The 13,086-nt window shown below is 38.1% G+C and overlaps 1 protein-coding gene across 1 annotated transcript in view; it reads right to left on the bottom strand.

Annotated features, from left to right (window-relative positions):
- The window catches only part of BMP5 (bone morphogenetic protein 5), a 143,659-nt gene that overhangs the window by 67,757 nt on the left and 62,816 nt on the right, over nucleotides 1-13,086 (bottom strand). Inside the window, exon 2 of the mRNA XM_070777766.1 lies at nucleotides 1,639-1,831. Within this exon, the coding sequence (XP_070633867.1) occupies nucleotides 1,639-1,831 (193 nt within the window). The remainder of the gene's footprint in view (nucleotides 1-1,638; nucleotides 1,832-13,086) is intronic.

The following is a 13,086-nucleotide window of genomic DNA, read 5'->3' as shown; positions in this document are numbered from 1 at the left end:
GAGGAAGTACCCCATTCGTGGCTAATGACAGTTTCAAAATTGTAAATCATATCAAACAAATTCATAGTTGTGATTCTAAAAATAAAAAGTTACTTAACACACTGTCCCTTTTTTCAGGATGTCACAAGCCCAAATGTCAAAACAGACATAGTTAAAAGAGAAAATAAGTGAAGGATTTATTAACTATGGCAATATAATTAAATAGTATTTGAATCATTATTTTCAATTCTATTCATTTAATTTTAAAAGACACCACCATTATTTAGTATTTTTTAAAAAATAAAGTAGTGAGAAAATAATTAGTATCTTTTTATAAATAGAACCACCAGACTGAAATTTAAAACAAACAAAAAAAACTCACCCATAAACAAGCAGCTAGTATATGTGTTACAGCTGAGAAAAGAGCAGAGAGATTTGTTTCTGCTTTGAGATCACTGCTCTGAAAATAACAGTGTACAGAGATAAGCTTCTATTAAGGTGTGTCCTGTTGAACTAGTGTTTCATAGGATATTAAGGATAACCAAAGGAAAAGATTCTGTAGTTGATTAATTTTGAAAAAGACTAGGTAAAACTAAATTGACAGGTTTCTTTGCTGACAAGACTTTACTATTTTGATATGAACGGTGAAGCACCTAAAACACAGCCTGACAAGTAGACTTTTGAAATGCATTTGACCCCGGAAGCATTTTATTCTCTTCTTTCATTGAGTATTATAAGGAGTTAGTTTCTATGGAACACTCACTGGAAAATCCTGTACACTCTAACACCAAAAAAAAAAAAAAGCAAATGTCAGGAGCTAGAAATATTCAATAAGGAGAGAGAGGCCTCAGCAGGTTCATGATAGCTGTCTCTAAATGTTTGTCTTGTCAAAGAAGGAATAGTATTTCATTAAAGTGGAAATCTAGATTTAATGAATGGAAAACAAATTCCACCTTAACGTAATATCTCAATGAGAATTAAAAAGTAAGAGCAGTCTAACAAAAGTGCTTATCAGTTGTCAAAGGTTTTATATAAATAAAAGGTTTACCAATTTCTATATTGGTAGAAGGTCTGAAAATACCACTAAAGTCTCTTTCTAATTCTTATATTTGATAGCTCATTTGCAGTAATTATCAGCTGAGGTTTTCATACATTTCATGTTTCAGATTCTTCGTCCATTTTTGTACCATTTTGAATTAAGCATTTTATAAACAGAAGACATACAGATTAGCTGTCCGAATGTACTGCAAATACAAAACCCACATAACAAGTATACACAGTTTACACTTAACACCAGGAAAAAATAAAGTCACTGTAACTTAAAAGACAAGTGATTTAAATAATGTTAATCATAAATTCCATATGTGCAGAATTAAAATGGAAGTCTTCTCATTTTAGAAACGAGGCAACAGGCCTGGAGAACACATACAGGGGAGCATAAGACCATAGAGCACAGATGGGTGTCGGGAGTACGAAAAAGCTGTGAAATATACGAGGCACGTTTCAGTCAGTTACATGCGTCTTCCACGTGTCTATACATGCCTTGGTGCCATCACATGCAAACAAGCATGATTCGACACATTACACGGGTTATCAACGGATTTTACTACAGTGTAATGTACATCTGCTAGGATAATAAGCCAGATGAAATACTGATACCTATTTGCGTATTCCTTGATGATCTGATATATGCTAATCTTAATCGTTTCATTTTCAAACCGGCCGTTGCTCCTATCCTTGTATATCCGGAATTCGGCAGCCGTCACTGCTTCTCCTTGAGGAATCTGCGTAAGATCGAACCGGAATTCTTTGTAATGCCTTCGCTGGTGCGAAAAATCTTTGTCTCTTTCAACTGAAACCAACAAACAGAAAAGGAAGTAAAACGTTAGTCCTTTATTAAGTATGGAAATTAATGGTAAATTCTTTCACTTTGGAAAACAAACAAGCAGGATGTTATAAAACTGGGAAAACACTAAAACCACAGACTCATATGTGTTTCTAGTTAAAGGAAATTCCACAAACCAACAGCCTTTAGTTCAAAAGCAATATAACCTCTGCGGTTTTATACAAATTCCTGGCTCCTAAATGGAAAGGTTATCCAAAAATGTTTTTTAAAGGGATGGTTGTAAAGTTATTACTAGTGTGTGTATCCAGTACCGGAACAGAGGAGGCTTCATACAAGAATTAGGACTCTGTGATAGAAAGCTCCAGAGTTCCAGGTGAGGTCAGCGGTGAGATTTAGTACAGCCAAGGGAGGAAAATCGGAAGGCGGCCCAGGGAGCTGCCGGCACAGCGGGACTGTGTTTATGAAATTTTAGAGGTCAAGGAAATAAAACAAATTCATTTTCACAAGGAAGATTATTTCTAAAATGTCTTCCCAGGAGAGTTTTTTCCTCCTTTTAGCAAATGCAGTGCTCTATTTTTTTTTTAATGCACTTTCATTAGTTCTTAGTGGTTACTGAGTGCAACCTCCCCAATTGAGCCCCCCTCCCTCCGTCCCCGCCTCTGCACCGGTGGTGCAGCAGCATCCAGTCTCCCAAAGCCCTCCGCCTGTTCTTAGGCTCCGTAATTGAGAGAGGAACACGATTCCGCCTTCAGCAACCTTCCTACCAAAAGAGGTCAGAGAATTTTTCCTCTTGGGAATGTGAAGGAGTGTTGAAGAACTCAGGACAGGAAGTGTCAGGCATATCATTACATAATCTGGCTTTATAAAATGCTGCATTGCTTGATACAGTCTATGCTTGTTATCCATCAGGGGTCTTGGCCTTCCCTAATCAATAGAAATTGATCAGAGGTCAGACAAGAAATTCAGACAAGGCTTTACTGGGGCCCCTGTTACAGCAGCAGGGAGCAAAAGCAATAGATGCCCTTGCTTCCTGCTGAGGGGAGGGTGGCAGTGAGCCGGCTCCTTATAGGAGCTGAGGGTCCAGGGTCCAGGAGTCAGACCAGAGAAATGGCTCAGACAGGTGGTGCTGTGTGCAGGGGACATGTGCAGGACGCTGCTTTTGCTCTCAACACCCTGGTTTTGCTCCAGGCTCTTTAGAAGTGGCAGTTGAGTTTTTGATCTTTTTGTATTTGTTGTCTCTATTTTGCCCCAACTGGCATACACATAGTTATTTTTAGCCCCTTATAGTTTCTTTGTATTTTTTTACTCAAGGAGACCAGTCCAGGCGCAGCACTGCAGTGAGGAGTCCTGCATCCCACCTTGTCTCATGCTGGGTACCAAAGTCTTTCTTAAAGAGCCACCTAATGAAAGGGCACATGTTTAGTAATGACATATCATTTGATGGAATTAAGTTTCGCAGCATTGGTAGGTTTCTTAAAATCTCAGTTATCGCAGATAATATTGGACAGTGAAGCCTGGCAGATGATGGTCCAAAGAGACATGACAGAAGCAATTTAGCACGCATAGGACAGGTTACAAAAAATCCACTGCAAAGTACTGTGTTCCAAGTGTCTCACAAACCTACAATAATATTTTTTACCTACATTCAGTGATATTTCATTGCTAAAATGTCATTAAAGAAGATAAAAGATGTATGCTATAAAAACAACTCCCAAAGTTTGTTAATGGCATTAAGATACAAGAATATCTTTAGGAGATTAATTAAAATGTCATTACCAACACTGCTGGAAATTTATGACATTGGGGTCCTAAACCAGAGGAAGGTCAGGATTAAGAAAGAGAGAAGGTAGTCATGATCATTGAGGAGTGATTTTGGGGAACCAAGGCTGCTTAAGTACCAGCATCAGACAGGTTCCAAGTCTGAGAGGAAACTCATGATAAAGAAACCCACAATCTTTGCCTTTATCCTCTAAAATAATCTCTGGTTTATTTTCCCTAGAGGAGTAGCAGGTGGTTTAGGAGAGCAAGAAACTCAGCCCCACCTCCACCTTAGATACCTACCCCAGCAAAAAGGAAAAGGTAAGCTATGCCTGGAGTCATCTTCATCCCATGAACTTGGAGAGAACGGTGCTCTCAGGCTGCCTGGCTACACCAACACTATCTCCCATGACTCATGAACTTTTGTTTTATTTAAGTATCATTATCTTGGTCCTAAGGGCTTCCCCTGTGGCTCAGCTGGTAAAGAATCCACCTGCAACGCAGGAGATTTGGGTTGGATCCCTGGGTTGGGAAGATCCCTGGAGAAGCAAAAGGCTACCCACTCCAGTATTCTGGCATGGAGAATTCCATGGACTGTATAGTATAGTCCATGGGATCACAAAGAGCTGAACATGACTGAGCAACTTTCACTGGTCCTAAAAGAGGTTCATCCCTGGAGAAATTAATTAACCTTTCCCTAAATAAGAAAGATGACTGCATTTTTAAGATCCTATTGTGTTCCATAAATTAAATCGCTTTTATGTTTAAACTTCAGCTGACTATAGTGTAGTCTGCTATGAACATGTCTCCACCTCAAAAGTGTAAGCACAGAAAATTACCTACAAACTGGACTTCTAATAGCTAGAGTGTACATATGAATTTAAAATTGGCCAAAACTCTTTTTTTACACACTACGTTTCATTCACTGTAAACGTCTTCTTTTTTGATCCTCATTGAGACAACACAGATATCATGAAACATATTTAAATAAAACTGGTTTAAGTATTTTATTAACATTAACACATTATACTTCATAACAATCTGTGGGGTAGGTTCTATTATCATCCTAATTTTGAAGATGAAGAAACTGAGGAGGCAAAGAAACTTTGCGAAATAATTTGAATCTGTGAGGTAGAAAGTTAGGCATCAGCAACAAGCAGTGTCCTGTCTAAAGGGATGCAAACTGATCTCTAAACTCCATGCCAGGCACACCCAGGAGAGCTCACAGATATGCTTCAAAGTAATCACACAGACTTTTCCACTCCTGCACAGGCACCCTAGGTACACAGGCAGTGCAAAATAACCACAGGGGCTTCTCTAAGTAACTTTGGGCAGTAAGGAGTCCATTAAGGGCTCATGAATATTTTACATTTAATTATAACAGACTGAATTATGGGAAGACATAAACAACACAGCTTGTTGTTATATAACTTGGAATTGTCAATTGGCCTTGAGGGTATGCCCATTTGAATTCCCTTTCATTAATTGGTGGTGGGTACAAGTCCTGCTTTGCACAGGGCATAGCCAAAAGTAGGAACTGGAAGTATGAAAGGGGGAAGCCAAGAGGGATCGATAGGAAGGATGAGAACTCCTTCGGGGTCAGCCTGCTCCCGTGTCTTGGGAGTGTCTGTCTTATAAAAGATCCATGAGCTGAACTGAGCTGTAACTTGTCTGTTGTTCTACACCTTTTACTCCATTGCTCCAAATTTTTGATGTGACAAGATAAGAACCGAGGAAGAGAAATAAACTGACCTGACAAATCCAAGCACTTGAACCAAACTGTGATTCTTAACACGAGGCTGGGCTGCTTGTGCTAAGAGACTGTTACTTTGTCCTAAGTATTTATGCTTTAATAAAGATCAGATAAATTTGAAATTTGGGATTAACAGATACACAGTACCATATATAAAATAAGTAAACAACAGGACCTACTCTATAGCACAGGGAGCTATACTCAATACCTTGTAATAACCTATAGTGGAAAAGAATCTGAAAAAGGATATATATATATATATATATGCATACATATATGTATATATATGAATCATTTTGCTGCACACTTGAAACTAACACAACATTGTAAATAAACTATATTTCATTTTTTAAAAAAGGAAATAAAAGATCTGAAATTTTGCATTTACAAGTCCAAAATCCAAAAAACTCTGTAAACTGCAATTTTGGCTTTAGCTTCAATTGGCATAAAAACTGAAAATTAACCAATTTGAGATGATTTTTAAAGTCCCCATTTATCCCCACTTTATATTTATTGCTTTGCTGCAGAAGTGTTCTGTTTGTTTGAGTGGGTGGCACGGATCCAGACTCTGCTTGAGAAATTCCACACTTTAGACTCTAAGCACTCATCAGTCATTCAAAAGTATATATTCTCTATTCTGAAAGTCAATATTCAAAATTCTGAGTGATAACAACCATTATTCAATTTTCCACTAACAATCAATTTTGCATTTGAAATTTAGACAAGAATAACTGTAATTTTGAACATCAGAACTTTGACATGAGTTTGTTAAGGTCCAATCTAGAGCATGCACCTGCATGATGCAGATGAGTATTGAATTCATATTATGTAAAGTCATCTACTGTTCTGGAATCCCCTGTGAGATGTTAGTGTAATAAAGTGGAAAGCTAGAGTTTCAGCTGTTATTATAAAATTTCAGTTTTCTAATCCAGGCTCTTTAACCTAACCCCTTAAGGGGGCAGATTTTCAAAGAGTTTAATAAAATTTTATATTAAATATACCACACAGAATAAAGTTGCAGTGCAGATTTGTCCAGCAATTCAAATTCCTATATCCTACTGCTTTGAATTATAATTGCACCAGTAAATTCCATGGGACATGTTGCAATGAGTAATGGAATAAAAGTAGTATTTATATAGCCTTGCACTCCTAATGATGCTCACAAATATTCACAAGGTAATCTCAGTTACCTAGGGAAGTGTCAAATACTAATATCCCCAACTTAAGAATAAGAAATTGGGTGATGACAGCTAGGCAGTAACAGATGTCCGTCTTCTAAAGCTCATTATAAATCTTTGTTCAATATCCATACCACCTACATAATGACATCCTACTTAGGGACTAGTTCATTGTTAGTACAGGTGACTCTTGAACAATGCAGGGGCCAGGAAAACTGACCTCCTGCACAGTCAAAAATCTGTGTTTAAGTTTGACTCCACAAAACTTAACTACTAATAGCCTACAGTTGACTGGAAGCCTTACTTATATCATAAACTTTTGATTAACACATATTTTGTATGTTATATCTATGTATATTGTATACATTCATGACATACTTAACTTTTTCTTAATTTTTCTGATTTTTCTAGGTTATAATGTTCATGTCTGAGCTTTTTCAAACTGCTTCAGATCTCCGAAAATGTTTCCAGCATGTTTATTGAAAAAATCTGCATATTAGAGGATCCATGCAGTTCCAACTGTGTTGTTTGGGGGATCAATTGTATATTTCAACAATCTTTATCAACAATACACAAAAATGTGGAGGACAGGTGAAGTAGCAAGGGTTTGATCACCAGTGTATAATCAGCATCTAACCCAACAAAATATTGATTCAAAGAAATCTCCTAATAAACTTTGGTTGAATGAAAGACTATGAATAGATCAAAGGCTGTTTCTGTGTTTTCCCTCAGAACCATCAAGCCACATTGCCCACTGACTGAGGGCATCCAGATTTATTTGCCTCTCATTTGAGGGGAGGGGGGGACATATATTTTATTTAATCCTTGCAACTTTACTTATGTCTGTAAGTTTCTCTTACTTGCTCAAGAGCCCACAGCCTATAATTGGGAGAGAACAGATTTCAACCCAAGATCAAGATGTCAACTTCACAAGCCCCAACAAGACACTGTGTGTTAGCTTTTCCTGGATGTCATTTTGTTTGTTCATTTTGTCTAATTATCCCTCAGGAGAGTTGATCTTTCAATGCTTTCGTTCTCCTCTATGAGATGTTCCTACCCTAGAGAGGATGCCTTACATTCTGAACTCCACTCATTCTAGAAATCACTCCCTCCAACCTTTATCTTAGAAAACTTTATATTATATTCACTTTTTTAATACTTACTCCATTTCTTATCCAAGGAAATGTTTATGAACAAGCAAGCGATTGTATTCACAAGTTGAATTAATATTATATAATATTTCTTTTTCTTTTCTTTTTTTAGCCACATTGCATGGTTTGTGGGATCCCAGTTCTCCAAATAGGGTTCCAACTTGTATCCCCTGCAGTGGAAGACAGAGCTTAACCACTGGACTGCCAGAAAAGCCCTTATATAATATATCTATTAGCAAACAAGTCCATCCTTTTCCTACAACTACATTTTAAAATGATTGTAACTCACTAGCTGTTAGCTTTCTCCATCTGACCTACTACTAAAACAACACTTCCAAAATAGATGAACGAGAACACATACATCTCATACTCTTTAAATGTAAGCTTTTTATAGGAGCTATCTTTGCCTTGTTCATATTGTGATTACTTTTATATTAAATATATTGTGTTTCTCTGTATATTACACTGTGCTACATAACTCAATGCAATTGTAAATGGCTTGGAAAGCTTAAAAGATAATAAAAAAGTAGAAAAAATCATTGCAATATGTACAAAATATTTGGAGGTTTTGATTTGATTCACAATGTATTAAATATTTGGAGCTTTCAATTCATTATTTTACTTCTGTGTTAAATCAACAAATGCTATGCATGAGTTTCCAATACAACCTTATTATCATTTCTAATAAAGTCTGCCTTATAAGATTAAGATCTGCCAGATCTTATAAAAACCATAACTGTCAATACATTCCTATTCGAGAGTAGAAAAGATCTCATTGCCAGACAAGACAAATAAAAACAAAAAGGAAACAAAGCAATAAAAAAGAAGGGTGAGCTCACTCAAGTCACACCAAGACTTGTCCAGGGGGATAAAATGATGCAGGGGTTGAAATAGGCTGAGACCAGGAGGTTAACACTTGTTTCTGGGGGGGATCATCTCTTCATCCCACAACACTTCACAGTTTCTCTCATATGAAATGCAAAAGAGAGTATACGAACAAATATGTGCTCAATCGCTCAGTCGTGTCTGACTCTCTGTAACCCCAAAGACTGTAGTCCACCAGGCTCCTCTATCCATGGCGATTCTCCAGGCAAGAACACTGGAGAGGGTTGCCATGCATGCCCTCCTCAAGGGGATCTTCCCAACCAAGGGACTGAACCCAGGTCTCCCGCATTACAGGTGGATTCTTTACCATCTGAACCACCAGGGAAGCCCAAGACTACTAGAATGGGTAATGTATCCCTTCTCCAGGGGAACTTCCCAACCCAGGAATCAAACCAGGGTCTCCTGCATTGCAGGTGGATTCTTTATCAGCTGAGCTACTTGGGAAGCCCTTAGGAACAAATATAGCTAGATTTAAAACATACATCTTTATCAATTGACTCACCTTTGAAAATTGTATTTAAAAAGAGAAGAGGACAACCTGCCTAGACTTCTATTTTCTTATCTGCTTATGTATCTAACCAGACCAAGGGGTTATATTTTGCCAAACAGCCATGCAAATACAACCCAAATGCCACAGGCTCCTCTCCCACTGTCGTTTGTGATACACTCTTGTTTGGAAGACTGTTACATGAAAACCGGCGAAGATCATCGTATATTAAACAAGTGCATCAACACAGGGTTGTTTATTTAACATTTCAGCTGATGGTGGCCCACAGCGCTCTCTACAAAAATGAAAGATTTGCTTCCTGCACACGCACACACACACACACACACACACACACACACCTCAGCTCACAGAAAAAAAAAAACATCAAAAAGTCAGCAAAATTAATACAGCTTACCACTCAAAACAGAATTATAATGGTGATGGGAAATGCACCTCATTCTGCTTTCAGAAAGCATGTTTTGTGTCTTCCAAACATTTCCATCTACAAACCACCTAGAACAACTGAAAGGTCGCCTACACTGGCAGAAACAGAGAGTGGATTTATTTTTATAGTTTATTTTAAAAGTGGCAACATCAAAGCATGCAAGAGGTAATATATGAATCAGAAGATTCACATTCCATGAGTAATGGGCTGAGAGTGAAAAGAAACAGGATCGCCTTTATAGAAACCCCAAACTACATTCTAAATGCTCTAAATTGTCAAAGTTCTGCAAAGATTAAGCTTCTTGTGTTTAAAGACAAGACATACACTGAGGCATTTTCTTGTTGAGATATAACTTTCCAGAAGTCAATGACTGATGGCATTCCCTTTTTTTCCAAACAGACACCTCTCTGAATGACTTTATCATAAGTAGAAATTGGATAGAAATGTCCTAACTAAATATTTTGCTGTCTGCAATATCTGAAGAGTAGGGCTAATTAACAGAGAATTGCAGTTTTATCTGTTTAGTGATTTATCTGCCGTTTTAAGGGGATGCATCCATGGGTAATCAGTCTTAATCTCCCACACAGGGCTGTAACTTGGAAGATTCAAACAGAACCAGTAGCTGCAAGACAAAGATAGTGTTTTCCCAGGAGCACAGCCAGCTGTTGAAAGAATACAGATCATTGTTTGCTGCTGAGTGCAAAAAATCATTAAGAGATTACTCATAGAATTATTAATCTGTATTACATTTTAAAGTGAAAAAAAAAATAGCAAAGCTGTCATGTGACTACTGAGATGCCTCACTCTGCAAGGCATTCTTCACTGACTAGTCCACCGAGAAACATAAACTTGGGCCTATAAAGGCCTATTCATTGGTCAGTGAATGCACATGTTACATGTTTCTTTGAAAGGATAACCATCCCAGAGAGTGTGGTAAACTCCAGATTCCAGAAACCCTAAGAGCCTCTTAATACCGTAGCCATGTGTGACTTGAAAAAGGGAAAACTGTCCCCCGGAATGGTCTGTTGCAAAGAACAATTTCAATTGACTTTTGAATGTCCTATAGTTGAAGTCTTCTTACTGGTACTCATAAATGCTTCATGAATATAGTTTTATAAGGAGGAAAAATTTCAAAACAATAGTTAGATGGTTAAATTATTTAAATCTTGTCTGTGATAGGTAAAGAAATTAATTTCCTGAACTAATTAAAACAATGCTGCTCATAATTTTGAAATTGACAAAGTTAAATTACTGATCCAATATTTATATATTACTTTGCTTTAAAAATATGAGCAATTTAGGGACCCAAAGAATTAAACCTGAGATATACAGAACAGACTTGTGACTGCCAAGTAGGAGGGAGGTGTGAGAGGGAGGGGGTGGGAGTTTGGGATTAGCAGGTACAAACTGTTATACATAGGCTGGATAAACAACAGGTCCTGCTGTAGAGCACAGGGAGCAAAATTCAATATCCTGTGATAAATCATATGGAAAACAATATGAGGAAGCATGCTGCTGCTGCTGCTAAGTCGCTTCAGTCGTGTCCGACTCTGTGTGACACCATAGACAGCAGCCCACCAGGATCCCCCGTCCCTGGGATTCTCCAGGCAAGAACACTGGAGTGGGTTGCCATTTCCTTCTCCAATGCGTGAAAGTGAAAGGTGAAAGTGAAGTCGCTCAGTCGTGTCCGACTCTTAGCGACCCCATGGACTGCAGCCCACCAAGCTCCTCCGTCCATGGGATTTTCCAGGCAAGAGTACTGGAGTGGGGTGCCATTGCTTTCTCCGATGAGGAAGCATATATATGCATAATTGAGTCACTTTGCTGTAGAGCAGAGATTAAACACAACCTTGTAAATCAACTATAATTCATTAAGTCTTCTACAAAAAGAGCTTTGGAACTGGAAGGAAGACTGTCTTAAGATTTCCTCTCACTTCTCAGACTGGATGGGGCCCAGCACTCAGCCATCAGTGGTTATTAGAATTCAATAATAATAGTTAAACCAAGCATTGGAATAAAAATTGATGTGTTCAGTAATAAACAGTAATAGCAATAAATTAAGCACTTGTTGATTTCATAAGATTAAGACATTTTCATTTTTAACTTTTTCTCCCTTCCTTGATCCAATCCCAGTCCTGGCTGTCAGGGAGCTGCTTTTCTCTCTCTGGTCTTCCATATACACATGTCTTGATTATCCTGAAAATAGCCACGGTACTACCTCTAACTTTAATCAAGCCAAAAATATTAATTGGATAACTGCTCTGGGTCAGAGATCTCAGAAGCAAAGAGCTAGGAGCTCTGGATGAGAACAGATGTGGAGAAGCACCATGTGGCAGAGTGGGGTGGGGTTTTGAGGAAGACATGTGTGGGGACAGAATAACGAAGGAAGGAGCAACACAGGGTGCAGGAGGCTTCAAAGGAGGTCATTTTGAACTTGGCCTTAAAGAATCATCACCACATAGAGAAAGGAGTTTGTATAGGTGGAATTAGATGTGAAATTTAGGGCCACAGGAGTGAATAATAAGTAGTTCATTGTGCTTGCACACAGTGGGTTGAGGGTGGACCTAGATCCTAGACCTAAGATCCTCTAAGACACTTCCCACATGTTCAAAGTCCAAATCCCACTGCTTAAAATCTCCTACTTAAATATCCTTAAAATCTTCTATTTAAAAGGCAATGCCAAAGAATGCTCAAACTACTGCACAATTGCACTCATCTCACACACTAGTAAAGTAATGCTCAAAATTCTCCAAGTCAGGCTTCAACAATATGTGAACCGTGAACTTCCAGATGTTCAAGCTGGTTTTAGAAAAGGCAGAGGAACCAGAAACCAAATTCCCAACATCTGTTGGATCATCGAAAAAGCAAGAGAGTTCCAGAAAAATATCTATTTCTGCTTTATTGACTATGCCAAAGCCTTTGACTGTGTGGATCATCACAAACTGTGGAAAATTCTAAAAGAGATGGGAATACCAGACCACCTGACCTGCCTCCTGAGAAATCTGTATGCAGGTCAAGAAGCAACAGTTAGAAACGAACGTGGAACAACAGAGTGGTTCCAAATAGGAAAAGGAGTTCATCAAGGCTGTATATTGTCACTCTGCTTATTTAACTTATATGCAGAGTACATCATGAGAAATGCTGGGCTGGAGGAAGCACAAGCTGGAATCAAGATTGCCAGGAGATATATCAATAACCTCAGATATGCAGATGACACCACCCTTATGGCAGAAAGCAAAGAAAAACTGAAGAGCCTGTTGATGAAAGTGAAAGAGAAGAGTGAAAAAGTTGGCTTAAAACTCAACATTCATTGATTTGTAGATACTGAAGAATCCTTGCATCCCTGGGATAAAGCCCACTTGGTCATGGTGTATGATCTTTTTAATGTGTTGTTGGATTCTGATTGCTAGAATTTTGTTAAGGATTTTTGCATCTATGTTCATCAGTGATATTGGCCTGTAGTTTTCTTTTTTTATGGCATCTCTGTCAGGTTTTGGTATTAGGGTGATGGTGGCCTCATGGAATGAGTTTGGAAGTTTACCTTCCTCTGCAATTTTCTGGAAGAGTTTGAGTAGGATAGGTGTTAGCTCTTCTCTAAATTTTT

This window comes from Bos indicus, chromosome 23, assembly GCF_029378745.1.
Source record: "Bos indicus isolate NIAB-ARS_2022 breed Sahiwal x Tharparkar chromosome 23, NIAB-ARS_B.indTharparkar_mat_pri_1.0, whole genome shotgun sequence".
Lineage (NCBI taxonomy): Eukaryota > Metazoa > Chordata > Mammalia > Artiodactyla > Bovidae > Bos > Bos indicus.
The sequence above is the reverse complement of the archived record's forward strand: the minus strand, read 5'-3'. Positions and strand labels throughout refer to the sequence as shown.